The following is a 16764-nucleotide window of genomic DNA, read 5'->3' on the forward strand; positions in this document are numbered from 1 at the left end:
AGACAGATATGAGATGGTGTGAGTCCCAAGTAAGAGTCCAGAAGATGACAAGAGTCCTGGAGATGACAAAGATCCTGGTGATGTTCCGTAACTGGTCCCCTATCTCTTTGAGAACCTATTGCACCTCTGCCCTTCCCATAGTTGTGTGATAAACTCCACTTCCTTCTAAACACATTCACTTAGGCTGGGCCTGGTTGGACTTACATCATTTACAGCAGTAGAAGAGAATAGACATAAATAGATGAATGAAAAACGGATTCACCTGATTTTCTTTCCCACTAATTCTTTTAACTAATTCTACCAGATGGTTTGGCATAATGATAGCATGGGCTAATTTACATGAGATTCCTATTCCGAGAGAGAAGGAAGGTATTCGTTTTAAAATACATTTCAAATAAAAGTTCCAAGCAACATATGCCAAAGCAAATCTGAGGTGCCTGATCATAGCTACATGTGTGAAAAGATGTGTCCTCTCCCCTACAGAAGATTCCCACAAATTAACTCTAGGTAGAGTTTTCCAGAAACAACAAGATTTCCTTTTTCAGAGTTCTTTTTGCTTTGGGTCCCCTTGATAACGCAACAGGTAGGAGAGAATTTTCTAGAAGTGAATTTTCCTAATTCAGAGAGCAAAATTTAATGGCTCTCAGGCACTGACTGCTTTGGCCAAGTTGGAGTCCACGTTGGAATCCACTGGGAATCTGTGTCTGGACACAGATTGGCCATCCCTGGCAGCAACTGACCCAGCTGTCTTTCCTGCTGCTCTCTCCCTCTGCAGTGGCTGCTCTTCCCAAGAAATGGTGAGCCAGATAAGGGGCACAGAAGTCACAAAGACTGACCACCTTCTGGGCCCCAGGGCAGGTCAGCATGGGATGGCCCCTCCACCTGTGCTGACCTGTGGTTGCAGAAGGAAGCCTGTGTGTAAGTCACAGCGCCCTGGCCTTGGCTTTTCATTCTGAGACAGTGCAGCTTGATGAGGTTTAATGATCTGGTGGCTTGAGGGCGCACTTAGACCTTGGTGCTCTGACTGCCCCTGGCACGCAGTCTTCCTGTCCGGCTGGCCTTCTCCTCAGAGGACACCTGATTTGGGGGAGCGGCCGGGCTTTTGTCCTGTGTTGCGCCCATGTGTTTTCGGGGTTGTCTCTCTTTGGTTTGCTGCTTGGAAGCAAGAGCATTGTCCCTGTGGATGGGGCTCTCTTTGATCTGACGGGTGTCTTTTTGGGCTAGTGTCTCTCTGACAGGCTGCTGGGCAGGGGCCACGCCCTCATGCTCTGGGGGTTCCAACACAATCTCCCTCTTCTGAGGTCTTTCCTTTTTACGCACCTGCTCCCTTCTCTCTGGGTCCTGGATTGGCTCTGCAGGGACCTTTTCATTTCCAAGGGGGACGCTGTGTGGGGGCCCAACTTCTTGAGTTGGCTGGTCACCACTGAGGGCAGTATCATTTTCTTGAGATAATCCTTCAGAAATCGGTGCTTTCAAAGATGGTCTCTTTTGGGATACAGCTACATCTTGAACCAGGTCATGTGGGGGAAGGTTGGTCGGGGCCTTTTTTCTGGAATGACGCATATTCCCTCTTTTCTCTTTCTGTGATTTGGGATCTCTGGGTGATGGTTCAGAAATTCCTGGAGTGTGGACTGGTTCTCTCTGGTTCCCCTGGGGGCTCGGGGGAGGGATGGGGGAGGGATGGCCGGGCACCTCTGTGGGTCCTGGCTCACTCTGGGATTCTAGCTGTGAGTCTATCTGGGGGCTTCTGGGAGGTGCCTTTGTCAGAGGTGCTGTCTTGCCTTGGATAGAGAGTTTTTTTTTCCTAGCTCCCTTGTGCGGCAGGGAATCTTGGCCTTGGCCGTAGGGCGAGGCCTGCACATCTGGAATCTTCCTGCTGGAGGCATGGGCTGCTCTCCTTTCCTTTGCAGGCTTTGCCTCAGGACGAGGGCCTGGGCTCCCAGGCAGCTGAGGTTCGGTGACAGGAGAAGGAATGTGCGGGAGCCTAACGGTGGGCGCCTCCTCCTCCAGAGAGGCACTGGGGATGTGCTGCGAGGCTTGCTCCTGGGAGTGGGGGCTGATAGGAGGGAGTTTCACCTCGCTGCTGGCTTTCTCTTCCTGGCCTTGCTGAGCACTGGGGGCTGCCTGGGGGCTCAGATTTGGGGGCGGTTTGGAACTGGGAGGGCTGATGGGAGGAAGCTTACTAGTGTCCCCTTCCTGAGTGAGTACAGGCCTGGGAGAGGGGGTCACGTTTTGATTTGAGCTGGTCCCTGCAGCCTCTTCCCTGCTGGGTGACAGGAGCTTGGGTGTGGGCCTCCTGCTCTGCAGGGGAGCCAGTGTCTGAGGCTGGGGCAGCCTCGTAGGAGCCAGACGACTTCTAGGGAGCAAAGTCACTGGGTGTTCCCTGTCCTGGGTCTGTTTTGTGTTTGTCATTGTGTCTTGGGGAGGTGGCAGTTCTGGGTAGGGGGTACTGGCCCGGAAAACTTCTGATTTGGGGGTTTCCCGCTTTAGGGGTGGTTGCTTCACTGAGTCAGGGTGGGAGGGCTCTTCTGGAAGATCGTGGTGGGAACCTTGGGGCAGAGGTTTGGCTGACTCAGCTTCTTGGATCTTGTGAGGGCTGAAAGAAGTTGGGCCAGGTCCCTGAAATGGTTCAGACAGTGGAGGGCTGCTGGGGGCCACCCTGGCCTCCCCAGATTCCTCATCCTGGTCTGGCAGAGGGCCGTGGGGTGGAGAAGGGCTGGAGTGTTGGGGTGGTGCTTGAGAAGCAGTGGTGTGGGACTGCCCCACTTCACCGGCTTTCATCTCAGATGGCCCGGTGTCATTTTTAGGGACATCTGGCTGAGTGGTTATTATTTTTGGAGAAAGATCTGATTGTTGAACATCCTCTTCCACTGGGTTTGGAGATTTGTCTTGGGTCTGCTGAGGAGCCCCAGGTGCTGATGACTCAAGCTGCTGAGGAGGCTCTGGATTTCGGAGGCTGTTGGAAGAAAGCTCCTTCTTATGGGTTTCTCCCTCCTGAGTCAGCTCTTGATTCTGGGAGGGAACTGGGTTCTGATTGTCAGGGACCTTTCCATGAATCTGCACCCTGGAGAGATGCTCTGGTACCTGGCCATCTGCTTGCAGTCTCGCCAAGCGCCTGGGGGAAGGAACCAGGTGTGCTGGTACCCCAGAGACAGTCTTCCTGCTAGAGGGAGCTCCTGCTTCAATACAAAAACAAGTTAGCTCAAAATGGTCTTGACTGCCTAGAAATTAATGACAAAAACTTCTCCCTCTTTTGTGATGCACACAGATCCTCAAAAAGAATAGAATCACATAGAGGAGAACTAAATCTTCCTTCTCCTCACAGACACTAAGTTTTTACAATTTTCTTATTTAGTAGAACTTAGGACAATTTTAATCGACTGAACACATGAACTCTAATGAGTAAACATAAAGAGGATAGCTCAGGAGCCCAGTTTGGGTCTTTGGGTGGTGAAGAAATTTTCCACATGAATGAGATCTGAAATTTTGACCTTAGCAATCAAGGCTGTTTTTGACTAGAGAAACTAGAGGATGGACATCAAGTCAGATGACCTTGCACTTGTTTGTTCCTTTGTTTAATGGTGGTCCCCTTAAATACACTGTGTGAACTCTGTGAAGAGTCGCGTCTGTTTACCAATACCTGTTTACCAATACCAGTACCAATACCTGACCATCTGCACAATGGTCAGCAGAAACTCAGTAAATAAGTGATGAATGAAACAGGAAGTAAAGAAAGCGTCCACTGAAATCCCAAGGCACCAAGGCTCAGAGAAGCTGCTCCTGAGAATCTGCACTCTGAGCTGCTCCCGCAGCCCCACCCTCATCCCCAGATCTCCTCTTTTCCCACCAAGTCTACCCTGGCTTCACAATAGCTCTCAGAGGCCACTAACGATGTTGGACATTGATATTGTAGAAAAGAATTCCTCCATCACCGTGGGCCCTTTACCTAGTGCAGTGGGCAGAAGTGGAACATCAGTCTGGAATTGGAGGAAACTTGTCTCTGTTCACTCCGGAAGAGACCTGATCCTCAGAGATTCCAAATGCAAAAAGACCTCTAAGTGATCCCAGAGGGACAGACCTGTCCCCCACAGCAAACCACACTCCCAGCCACCATTCTGAGCAGAGGGCTTAAGCTGCTCTGGGTTCACACTGAAGCCCCTTGCATCTGGTCAAACCAGATGTCTCTTGGGAGGGAGAGGGAACAAGTAGAAACGAGGAAAAGCTTACTTCCTGGGAGGATGCCCTGTCCATCATTTTTATGGTCCTAGTGTATAACAATACAAACTAAAATACTACCTTACACAAGAAACAAGGTTAAATTAAAATATAAAACAATGAAAATATCTAAAATAGGCAAATTCACAGAGAACAGAAAGTAGATTAGAGATTACCAGGGATTAGGAGGAGTTATTGTTTAGTGGGTATAGAGTTTCTGTTTTGGGTGATGGAAAATTTAGCAATATCTAGAAATAGGAAGTGGTGATGGCCATACAACATTAGGAATGCTACTAAGGCCAATTAATTTAACAGTTAAGTAATTATACATATATAAATACATACATATACATACATGTAACATGTACATAATGAAACATATATATGGTTTATATACATATGTGTATATAGATGTATTAAATTAAAAAGGTAATTTAAAGGGAGAAAAATATAAGAACAGTAAAACCTGGTGCTAAAGGGTTTTTTCCCTCCTTAATCCTCTTGGTTTCCTATAATCAGACATGCAGAATTTCTTTTCCTACTTTTACAACTTAGCAATTCACATAATTTGGCAAAGATTCCATGCCCTTCATTAATGATGAGGGCACCACTTTGCAGGCCAGTAAATTGCTCAGTTTTCCTCTGTTTGACTCGTCATTACCACCATCATTTTCTTCTACCATTAGTCAGAATTCTGCATAATGATTTGCAAATAGAATTTCATTTCATGATCTTTTTAGCAAAAACTCGGGATGATAGTTGGTTCGGCTTTCTAAAAGCTTTATTGGAAGCACCAACTACCTGGAAATAGGCTGTCTCGAGACAAATGGAGGGCAAGACATCCCTCACCCTGAGTTGAGAATATAGTATTTCTTGATTTTATAGAAAAGGTAGTGTTTAATCAACTTTTTTAGGTCTTTGTGCTTTAGAGACAAATATTATTTGTCTTATTATAAGGAAAAAAACAAGATAATTCTATACACAAACTGCAATTCTGTATATTAATTAGACACCTAAATATTTCAAGAATTTATCATCTGGACCTAAAGCTACTATTTCACACCTGCCTTAAATAAAAATGCAACTAACTATCCACTGGTGAAGGTTCACATTTCTAGGTCTAGGCTGACAGATGCTGTACTCAGAAATGATAGCCCCTGGCTTACTTTTCATCTCTTTGTTTCACTCCCATTTTTAAAAGCAGACATTATAAATGCATTCTTAGTTAAAATTAGCAGCATGCAATCACTAAAGATAAAGCTATGTAACTTCAAATATTTGGGAATTATCTTTAGTTTGCATTGACACAGGATTACCTCTTTTAGAAAGACAATGCTGTTTGACTATAAGATTTCTGTTTGTACTGAAGCTAAATACATAGATGGTCTAATTCAACTGGGAAAAACCTCAGCTTTGGAAGGCCAGATTCTAATAATGCCCATAAAATTATATATATACAGTTTTCTTAAGAAAATAATTATTTTCAAAATAATTTCTTAAATCAAATTAATGATTCCTGGCTAAATCTAGAATAAAAATGTGAGACAATTCTTATTTTCAGAACATTTTTCTAATTGCTCAGACCAGTATTTCACAGAATCTTAAATTTTTTTATTTCAATTTCTTTCCTTGGACAACTCCATTAGCCAAAAAATAATTCCATTTATTATTATTATTATTATTATTTTCTAGGAATCTCATTTACATAAGTAATGTATTTATGTAAATGTACATAAACTGTAGAACTTAAAATTAGAGTACCTAGTTTAGTGCAGAGGCAAAGATGTGAGTACCAACCAGGCCCAGGACAGTGGCTTACTGGGTCAAGACCCTTTCTCAGGCATTTTTGATCATTTGTTTAGGGAACTATAGTTGAAAACTGTTTTCTTACACTGAGTTTCATTCTTATCTGGCCCTTTTCCCTTGGTGTAGACTTCACAGTCCTGTAACTGAGCCACTGGTCCTAATTCTTGGGCCATTGGAGCTGCCATAAAAGCTTATTAATAAGGACTGTGACTGTTGGAATTTTTTAAATATTCAGTTGAATAATGTCTGGCCTCTATAGTTTCACTTTATGTGCAAGTTTATCCTTAAAATTAATATCAACTAAAAAAACATAGCTCCCTACACAAATTAACTATATAAATAAGGAAATACAATCTCAGCTTAAGAAAATACAATCTTTTCCAAAATATTAAACCTGCCAGAAAAGCAAAGTTCTGTTGAAGCTAGGGATCTGATATATTAATTGTAATCTCTCCCCGTCTACTTTTTCAAGCTAGAATTCTGTTAGTCAATAACTGGATGGCTGGCTTTCAGTTATTAAATGTATCTGAGAGTGATAACATTTTTACAAATTCTATAATTCATACCTTTCATTAAATCAGACAGGCCTAACCTAATTAGTCCAAACGAATTCAATTTTATTATACCCTTTAAAAAGGGAGTCCATTTTCCTAGGAACACTTTATCTGGTCTATTAATTTGCCAAATGGCAAATGCACCCAATAACCAGTGTTCCTTATCACTGTAGAATAAGGAAAATACAAAATACAGAGGGAATCCTGCCAGATGTGGAAGCTGCTTTGCTCACACGCCTCTGTTCAGAGGCACCGACACAGAAATGCACATTTCTCAGCTACGCAGAACTGGTCAGCCTCAGGGGACTGACTGACTTGTGTTTTTAAAACCATAAGAGACTAACATGAAAGCCAGCATACCAATTTATTAATTTACAGTGGGAGATGGACCCAGCTTGGGGATCAGGGGAGGGCACGCTAACGTAAGGCATGGTCCCCACAGGGACAGTCTACTCTGGGGACCAAATTAAAGATCACAGGTTGCTGGGATAGCCCAGAACCAAAGCAACAGGATCCAGATTTCCTCAAGAGAAAGTTCTGTGGCCTATGGAAGCCTCATTAGGTACCCTAAAGGCCATGGCTTTGTAAAGAACTAGTACTTGATGTAGAGAACGGATCAGGGTAGGCTAGATATGTCGACATGCTCCTAATTTAATGTCCCCACCCCCCCACTTTGTAGATGGAACCCAGCCTTCCAATTCTCCATTACTGCCTCTGTTAAGTTTTAGACAGGTCAAACTTTCTTCATGTACTTCTCGGGCGGCAGGTCATGCTTTGGTCACTTTATCTCCTATACATGTGTAGAAGAAAATTTCATCTGTTTTCTGTTGATTTTTACCAGTTTCACAGTGACCTCATTCCAAAATATTAGGGGCACGTGACCTGGGGAAAGCATGCAAAATTGCAAAATGGCACAGTTGGTTTGAACTCTGGCAAAATCATGACCTGGCCTCCCTCAGCCTGCCGGAATGCAATCAGTCAAACAAAATCATGTTTGGGCAAGAGTCACGGAGGTGTAACCACAAAGCTGCACAGCATCTACAAAGTGGCAAGAGCCTCAGTTTAACATTTTGCAAAACGTGACCTATGAATAAAGTTCAGTCCATTGAAGGGCCTTTTTATTTTTTAATGTTTTGGGGGCATGGAACCCAGGGATGGTTAACCACTGAGTCACATCCCCAGCCCTTTTTATATTTTATCTTGAGACAGAGTCTTGATAAGTTGCTTAGGGCCTCACTAAGTTGCTGAGGCTAGCTTTGAACTTGCGATCCTCCTGCCTCAGCCTCCCAAGCCACTAGGATTACATGCACCACTGCACCCCACAAGGGGACATTTTAAAAACAATACTGATTGTAGTAAAACACACATAAAATTTAGCATTTTAACCAGTTTTTGGCCTACGGCTCAGTGGCACTAAGTACATTCACATTATTGTTAAACCATCACCATCCTCTTTCATCAGAACTCTCTTCATCTCCCCAGTGGAAACTCTGGACATGTTAAATAATAACACTCCTTTCTCCCCTTCCCTCAGCCCCTGGCAACCACCCTTCTTTGTATCCCTATGAATCTGACTACCCTAAGTACCTCAAATTAGTGGAATCATATAGTATTTGCTTTTTCCTGACTGGCTTATTTATTTAGCATATCTTCAAGGTTCATTCATATTGTAGCATGTATCAGAATTTCTTTCCTTTTGAAGACTGAATAATATTCCACTGTAGGTATATAGCACATTTTGTTTATCCATTCATCTGTCCATGGGCATTTCATTTGCTTCCATCTTTTGGCTAAAGTAAATGCTTCTATAAACAAGGAGGTGTAACTATCTCTTCATGCTCTTGCTTTCAATTGTTTGGGGTATATATCTGGAAGTGGAATTGCTGGATCATATGGTAGTCTATTTTTTTTTCTGGGTACCAGGCATTGAACTCAGGGGCACTAAACCACTGAGCCATATCTGCAGCCCTTTTTTGTATTTTGTTTAGAGACAGGGTCTCACTGAGTTGCTTAGTGCCTTGCTATTGCTGAAGCTGGCTTTGAACACGCAATCCTCCTGCCTCAGCCTTCCAAGCCACTAGGATTACAGGTGTATGCCTGGGCCTGGCTTGGTAGTTCTATTTTTAATTTTTATGGGGAACCACCATGCTATTTCCAGAACAGCTACACCATTTTACATTCCCACCAACAGTGCACATCCTCACCAACACTTGCTGTTTTCTATTTTTTGGTTGTTGTTGTTTTGTTTTGTTCTGTTGCTAGAGTAGCTATCCTAATTTGGAGGAGAATTTGGGAAAATCTTTTTAAATACATCTCAAAATACTTCTGCACCAAAATTCTAAGAAAGGGCTTTCAAATTCCTAAATTCCAAGGAGATGCCCTCTTATACGTCTTACATCATTTGCTGCTGATGATCGAGCATAAATGAGGGAAACAAGAAATCCATTCAGCAAGAGAGTAAACCTAAACTCAGAACATCAAAGAAGCTTGTTCAGGGCAGTAGAGAGCCAGGATGAGGGCCACCTGGCTAGGGACCTGCCCCTGTAGTCTGCAGTACAACACTTGAAGGGCTGGGGCAATCTGAAGGGGAAAGAAAAGTCTTGGACTGAAACTCTTGGGCTAAGTGTCAACCTGGTGAGTAGAACAACACCTCAGCCCCACAAGGGAAAACAATTCTGGAAGGTCGAGTTCTGAACCATGAGGCTAACCCTTACCTGCTGTCCACTCTCCCGAAGGCGAGTCCCTGAGTTCTATTATGGTCATGGAGACAAGGAGAGTTATAGATCCAGGGTGCTAATCCATAAAGCTCATTCGTGGGAACAATTACCCCAGGAGAACTACAGGCATTAAAGAGTTAGAACCAGCTACAACCTGGTTGATGGATACCCAGATAATAACTCAAAGATTTGCTTTCTTTTCCATAACAGTAATTTTAAAATGGGGGCACAGAAGAGATAGGATGGTACCTGCAGTCGGAGCCAAGCTGGTGGCAGGTTCCTCAGTCAGTCCCAGGTATTCTCTAATGAGCTCACTCAGCCTTTGGTAGGCCACATCCAGATCATCTGTGGTCAATGAGATAAGTACTTTAAAGCAACAGGATCAGGTTAAAATACAGTTAGTGTTCAACTGCTGGTGGTACTGATTTGGGCACTATGTTTAGTTCTATATATTGTGGTATCAGAATTCTAAGATGGCTCTAATGATACTTCACCCTTGTATGGTCTCCTTCCCTTAAGTGTGGGCAGAACCCAATGAGATATCATTCCCAGGATTATATTATGTTATATGGCAAACAGGGGTTTTTTGCAGATGTAATTAAGGTTACTCATGAGTCTGAGCCCATCAAAACGGAGGTTATCCACATGGTTCCATGCAATCACAGCGAATTCTCTGGCTGGTGGCAGAAGAGAAAACTGGAGACTGAAAGCACAGGTAGGATCTCATGTCTGTTGCTGGCTAGTAGATGGTGGACACCACGTGCATAGGACCTGGGAGCAATCTCTAGGGAATGAGGACAGCCCCTGGCAGACAGCCAACAAGAAAACAGGGTCCTTAACCCCAAGAGACTGCACTGGGCCAACAAGTAAGAACTTTGGAGCAGGTTTTCCCCCGGAGCCTTTAGAGGGGACCTCAGCCCAGCTGACACCTTTGCCTCAGCCTCCTCATACCCCTGATACCCCAGGCAGAGAACACAGTCATGCCGTACCCGACTCCTACAGAACTGTGAGCTAATAAACAGGCATGGTTTGAAGTTGTAAGTGTGATTATTCTTATTCAACAAAAGAAGGCCAATATGCATAGGAAATACATTAACAGGTTGCAGAGAGCTAAACTATTAAGTGAAACGTATCAAATTATTGTTCTCATAGGTTAAAATAGTTGAATTGGCAATTTCATATGGTTAAATTTAATGTCCCCGCTATCCAATTTCCTCAGCCTCCTCATACCCCTGATACCCCAGGCAGAGAACACAGTCATGCCGTACCCGACTCCTACAGAACTGTGAGCTAATAAACAGGCATGGTTTGAAGTTGTAAGTGTGATTATTCTTATTCAACAAAAGAAGGCCAATATGCATAGGTTAAAATAGTTGAATTGGCAATTTCATATGGTTAAATTTAATGTCCCCGCTATCCAATTTCCCTCTAAAAAGATATCAATGTTATTAATTTCTTGAGGATTCTTCCATATACTTTTATGTAGTACAAGAAAATACAAAATATATAGAAAAAAATAGAAAATACAACTATATAATGCTTTTTATTTCTTTTTTTAAACATAAATGATGGCATACTATACGTAAGGTTATGAACCTGACCTTTTAAAAATAACAATATGGATTAAAGATATTTCTTTAGCTACATACAGAGTGTTTTCTCATTCTCTTTTATAGTTATATAATACAGTGTGGTTTTAAAACATATAGAAATATCTATATTTTGAGAAATTCTCTATTACTTCAAATAAATAGCCATGTCTAAAGGAATCTTTGAAAATGTTTCCCACAGATATTTAATGGTTATGATATTTATAGTAGTTGGGTTTTTAACTAGAGGTAGATTATGATAAAACTGCCTGGGTATCATTTGCCTTCCTAAAAATTTAAATGTGTATTTCAAATGACGTATTATCTAACTTAGTTCTCACAATGTCCCCTAGGAAGGGACCTATTTTAGGGTCCATTTCACACCAAATCTTATTAGTTAAGATCTGAAGGATTAATAAAAATAATAAATACTCTGATTAAAAGAATAGAAGGTTAAAGCTCATGGATTCCTACCCCTTTCAATAGCTCTTTGCAATTTAGAAGTTTATTTCCATAAAACAGTCTCTTACCTAGTGACCTCATACTTCAAAAGTAAAACTCTGCTGAGAGTACTGACCTGCATTGATTACTGCATCAAAATACCCTGGAAATTTCTGATTAATTTTAATATAAAGGTCCACTCTGGAGACAGCAAATTCAATTTCTGCACGACTGAATAATCCTTTTCTCCGCAAATGTCCCTCATATTTTTCCTTGTTCATGGGCACCACCAAGATATAGCGAGGCTCAAAATAGGAGTATTTCAAACTTCTTACACCCTAGGCGTTTAAAGAAAAGATAATAAGGTGGAAACATGTGCATGATTTAGAAATCATTTTGGAGACATCTGACAATATAGTGTATAATAAGTAGTATTATATTGAAGAATTTATCTGTAGACTTAGCCACTATTTTCCCACAAATATTTCAAGATTCAATTACTTTTCTCTCTTCATCAAATATTAAATTGTCATTAGAAATATTAGATAGAATTCATTCCACCTGGTTTTTCTCTAATTAATCATTTTAATGAATATGACTGCTAAAAAGGAAAATTGCTGGATATAAAATAGGTAATTCACTTTATTACTGTAAAGTAATTTCAATTCTGTCTTTAAAAACGTATCCGTATAGCACCAGAAGAGAGCCCTTACAAAGAGAAAGCTCCTTTTTCACCCTTGTCAACACACCGTGGGACCTTTCCTGCCAGCAACCTGTGTGGGCCAGTTCCAGTGACATCCTACAGGCATCTATCCAGAGCCCAGAAGGCTGAGCTCAGGGTAAGCTGCTGATCACAGCACAAGGCAGCTCAGGTACAGTTTGTGAACCCAGCGAGCTTGGCTGTCACCACAGCTCTCCACAAAGCCCCCAGCCCCTACACATTATTCCAAAAGGATCCTAAAATCCCTTTCGTCTCAATTCTATCAACATCAGTTGAACTCAAGTTCAAAACCTTTGTATTAAAATTTGGTAGGAAGGAATCCAAGCTCTTTTTAAATAATTTCTGGAAGAGTCAATGACAACAGTAGTTTGGAAAAATACATCAGCTGGGGAGAACCAAGGGAATAAACATGGTTTATAGACTCAACCTTCTGGAAATGAGTAGGAGTAAGCTCTCAGGGAGAAAAAAGTAAATCAGGAGCCATCACTCAGATAACTGTTCAAGTGGAAAAAGGTAGACACAAAGAGGATGGAGTATTTCTGCACTCAAAAACACATTCGTTTTTGTTTCTGCCTTGTCCAAAGAAGAAATTTTTTTTTTAGAACTGGTCTTTTTTTAAAAAAAAATAATTAGCATAGGAACAAAGAAAACCCCTCTTTAAGATACAAAACCAGTCAACTGCAGAAAGATAAGAATGCAAGGATTGTGCAGAAAGTTAAGAGGTGGAAGAAATGGGAGTGATTTTGCTGAAGCTAGGAAACACTTAAACCAATACAAGGGGCTGAAAGGGAGTTGCAGTCTCTTGTCTGTGGTGTTACAGAAGGAAACACAGGAAAGATTCAGAGTCTACAGAAAATACCAGACTTTCCTACACTTTGTTTTCTGGAAGTTTGGTCTACTTGAGCCATTTTTTGCCCCCTGATTACAAAAGTGTTATACTGCTCAATGGAAGTAACTTGAGAAAAATTACTATCTTTGCAGAAGTATTTAATGAAGTTATATATTTTTTAAACTCTGGATCTTAATTTTATAAAAAAAAAAATTCTGGATACTCCAATTTGAGAAGATAGTTGGGGAAAGATGGTATATGGAGGCAGAGAGAAAAGTCAAACTTGCAAAGCCTAAATTGCTGGAAGTATAAAAATACTGCACCCAGTGAACAAGTGGAGTCACAAGATGCACAGCCCAACTGTCTGTGGAGAATCAAGGAACAAGGGATACCACTCAGGGCTGCCATTGTCCTGAGGGGAAGAGGAACCAGGGTCACACTTGGCAGTAACTGGACTTTATCTAACACGTCTTTGTATAAACAGACCAAGTTGTAAAAAGAAAAAAAAAATAATATAGGGAGGAAATAAAAGAAAATAAATTTTGAGTGCCAGTTTTCTTCCTACTATATGTACAATTTCTTGTATTTTAATCAAAATGCTGTTTCTTTGCACTTGTCTTGCCTCCTCCTGATTAATTACAAATGGAACACCTCATGCTTTGGCATGCATTTCTCTTGGGCCTGGCAGCATGCTATCTGCCCCGCACTGTAGACCCGACCTCAAACACACACACAGACACACACACACACACACACACACACACACTTGATTGAATAAACAACACTTACTTCTATTTCCATATGAATACAGCTTGCTAATCCATCTCTTGCGATACCTTCTACAGTGTCCCTATTTAATCCATAATTGTGATTACCATAATTAAATGTTAGAATGAATTTCCCCTGGAATTTGAGAAGCACAAAGATTTTGTGTGTATAAGTAGCCATAAAAGAATTTAACATATGTAAAATAATTTGATGTCTTAGTTTTATATAATTCTATAAAACTTCCAAATATGAGAAAATATGTAAGAGTGACAAATTAACAATGAGTTTATAAAGCTTAATATCAAACTTTGTGATAGAGAAATTTATTCAGAATTCTCAGCTGACCCAAAAATAGGTTTTTGGAAATAATCCATAGGGAGAAGGATCAAGGACTGGAATTTATGGTCGGACAGACCATTTTGCGTACTTACCCACTTCCTGCCAAATCCACACCACAAACCTTCACTATTGAGAGCAAAACTAATAGCTTGCCCTTTCCTGCCGCCATTTCAGCTACGCCAGCATCCAAGGGAGTCCAAAATACATTCCCATTCCCCAAAACCTTGCATTCCAAGATAAGCCATGAGTTATGGATAATTCCTAATGGCCATGAATTACAGTGACATCCTAAAAGCTTTGAAAAATAGGCCCATCCTGGTTTTCCTCATAAAGATAGCGTTTTATTGAAACTACCCCAAATCGCTGCTTGCCCTAGAGTCATTTGAACTATAAATACTGCCCTCTCTCTGCATTCTGGAAAATCAGTTTCTCTGACAGCTGTATTCCTTTCCAAAAAATACAAGTGAAATTAAAAAAAATACAATTTTGAGAGCAAAACTGTGACTTTTTCTGGACAACATTTGTCTAAACTGGGAGGCTGGTAACAACAGAAGGAATAAAAATGTGGATAATCTTGGGATGTGTGACATCTCACACACATGACTTTAAAATAAATAATGAAGCAAGAGCTTCCAGGGCTGTGCTGAATCCCATCGAATGGCAGCACCATTAAGAACAACAAGCAGTTAAGAGCCCACTGCTCCCCTCCTGGCCCCAGGTGTTCTGGAGATGTGGTGGGAGGGGAAAGGGCTGTCTCAGGGGACAGGACCAGGCAGGAGACACAGGGTGCCTCTAGGGCTTGGGTGAGTCTCTGGAGGATGTGTCTGCTGCAGATGATGAGGAAAATCTGTCTCCCCGACAATCAAAAGAAGGTTCTGTGATGGATTCTAAAGTTAAAAAGTCAACAATAAATATCCTTAAGATTTTACTCCTTCAATGTCATATATCTGTTCTTTGAAAAAAAAAAATTCTTTATAGATAGATAGGTAGGTATCCGGCTCTCCTTTTAGGCATATACTCGATCCTGTTTACTGTGTGTGATGGTTAATTTTGTGTGTCAACTTGGAGAATGTTGGGGAGGAGATTAACATTTTAATTGTTGCGTTTGGAGGAAGGGGATTCCCCTCCACAATGTGGGTGGGTCTCTCTGAATTAGCTGAAGGCCTGCACAGAAAACAAAGGTCAGTCTTTGCAGGTCACCTACACCTCTGACTCTCCTGGGTCTCCAGGCTGCTGGCCCACATTACAGATTTGGCTTTGCCAATCTCAATAACCACGTGAGCCCATTTCTTATACTAAAATCTCTTTCTACACACATACACACAACCTACTAGTTCTGTTTCTCTGAAGAACCCTAATACCCTGTTACCCCATTTTCAAAATGTGTACATATTTGAACTATTTTCAGATATATAAGTTCATTCATTTGTGTGTACAAGGACCTTCCTCTGCAGATCCCAAAAACATTTTCTGGAAGGATGTAGGGTTGGGAGAAATCTTGCGCTGTGGATACATATAAAAGAGATTGCACTGGACTGATTTGTTAGGAATTGAGTTGTAGTCCCCCCCCCCTGCCCCCCGCCCCACAGTTTGGGTTGGTGATACTCCTCTCATTTCTTTCTGCATGTGGATTACCTAATAAGTAGCAATCATTTTATTTCCAAATACTCCAGGGCTGTAGTTTTGATTCCACAAGAGAGGGGCAGTGTCTGTGGGTAAGTGACTGTGTGTGCTCCTGTTAAAGGGTTCATGTGTCAACGGGCACGTGTAGGAATGACATGGCTTGGGCAGGTGTTTGTTGGGATGCTGGGAGCCACAGCCAATTAATATGATGCATGGCATTTTTGATTGAAAGGTGATGCCAGCTAGCCATTGAGATGATATGATTATGTTAAAAATTACATTCATATGGATACCGGACTCCTGCTGCGGGACTCCTGGAGAGTTCCCATTGGTTGGGAAAGTACAGTAGGAGGGAATTCCGGGGAGGCGCTTGCGCTGGAGTTCCGAAAAGGAGCAGCAGAACGCCGCGTGGGTGGATCGGGAAGCTTCCCGGGCGGTGTGTTATTGGCGGTTCTTTCAAATAAAGTTTGTTCCTGTTTGAGTGGCTCGTGATCTTGTGCCCAGCCAGACAGCGGCATTGGGGGAGGCATGTAAATGTAGGAGGCTGCACAGGCCCTTGTGTTGTACCTGTCACGGCAAATAGATGTGACTGCTCATATAGGTGCATAGGGGTGGGGTATGCCAGGATGTCTGTCAAAGGGGACCAGGGTAGGTGTTATGTGGAAAGGGGGCCTATGTACACAGGGCAGAGTATGGGGGCGTGGTTGGCAAATCTGACAGTGTGTCATGAATTTATTATCTCTAGGTTTATCTCTCTTCATCAGACAGTCTCACATGTTAAAGAAAAGGAGATCAGAGGCAAAATTCAGGTGGAAGAAAATTACATTATATTGAAGTGATGCAGATAGCAAAAACAGTAAAAAGGAGTGATTCTCAAACACAGGGGACTTTTGTAGAGGCAGTTAACTATAAGGCTAAATATAGCAGAGGAGTTTCTTAGGCTAGGAATGGAACCAGACCAACTTGATCATAAACCTATAACGTGCTCAGGAGAGCATCCGGAGTACTGAGCACAGGTGAACTGCACTAAGGCAAAAATGCCTCCGACTCCAACAGGAGACATTAGCATTAATTTAGGGAACTAGCTGTCTTTCACCCTAGAGTCCTCAGAGAACGCTTCTTACTAAAACTCCTCTATTAAAGCTCTGAGAAATGTGAAATT

At 42.0% G+C, this 16764-nt stretch overlaps 1 protein-coding gene across 1 annotated transcript in view; it reads right to left on the reverse strand.

Annotated features, from left to right (window-relative positions):
- Positions 1-1005: 1005 nt before the first annotated feature.
- The window catches only part of Lrguk (leucine rich repeats and guanylate kinase domain containing), a 70589-nt gene continuing 54830 nt past the window's right edge, over positions 1006-16764 (reverse strand). Inside the window, exons 13-16 of the mRNA XM_077109925.1 lie at positions 13662-13775; positions 11459-11660; positions 9542-9637; positions 1006-3176 (exon numbers count right to left, since the gene is read on the reverse strand). Coding sequence (XP_076966040.1) covers positions 1006-3176; positions 9542-9637; positions 11459-11660; positions 13662-13775 — 2583 coding nt within the window. The remainder of the gene's footprint in view (positions 3177-9541; positions 9638-11458; positions 11661-13661; positions 13776-16764) is intronic.

This window comes from Callospermophilus lateralis, chromosome 1, assembly GCF_048772815.1.
Source record: "Callospermophilus lateralis isolate mCalLat2 chromosome 1, mCalLat2.hap1, whole genome shotgun sequence".
NCBI lineage: Eukaryota > Metazoa > Chordata > Mammalia > Rodentia > Sciuridae > Callospermophilus > Callospermophilus lateralis.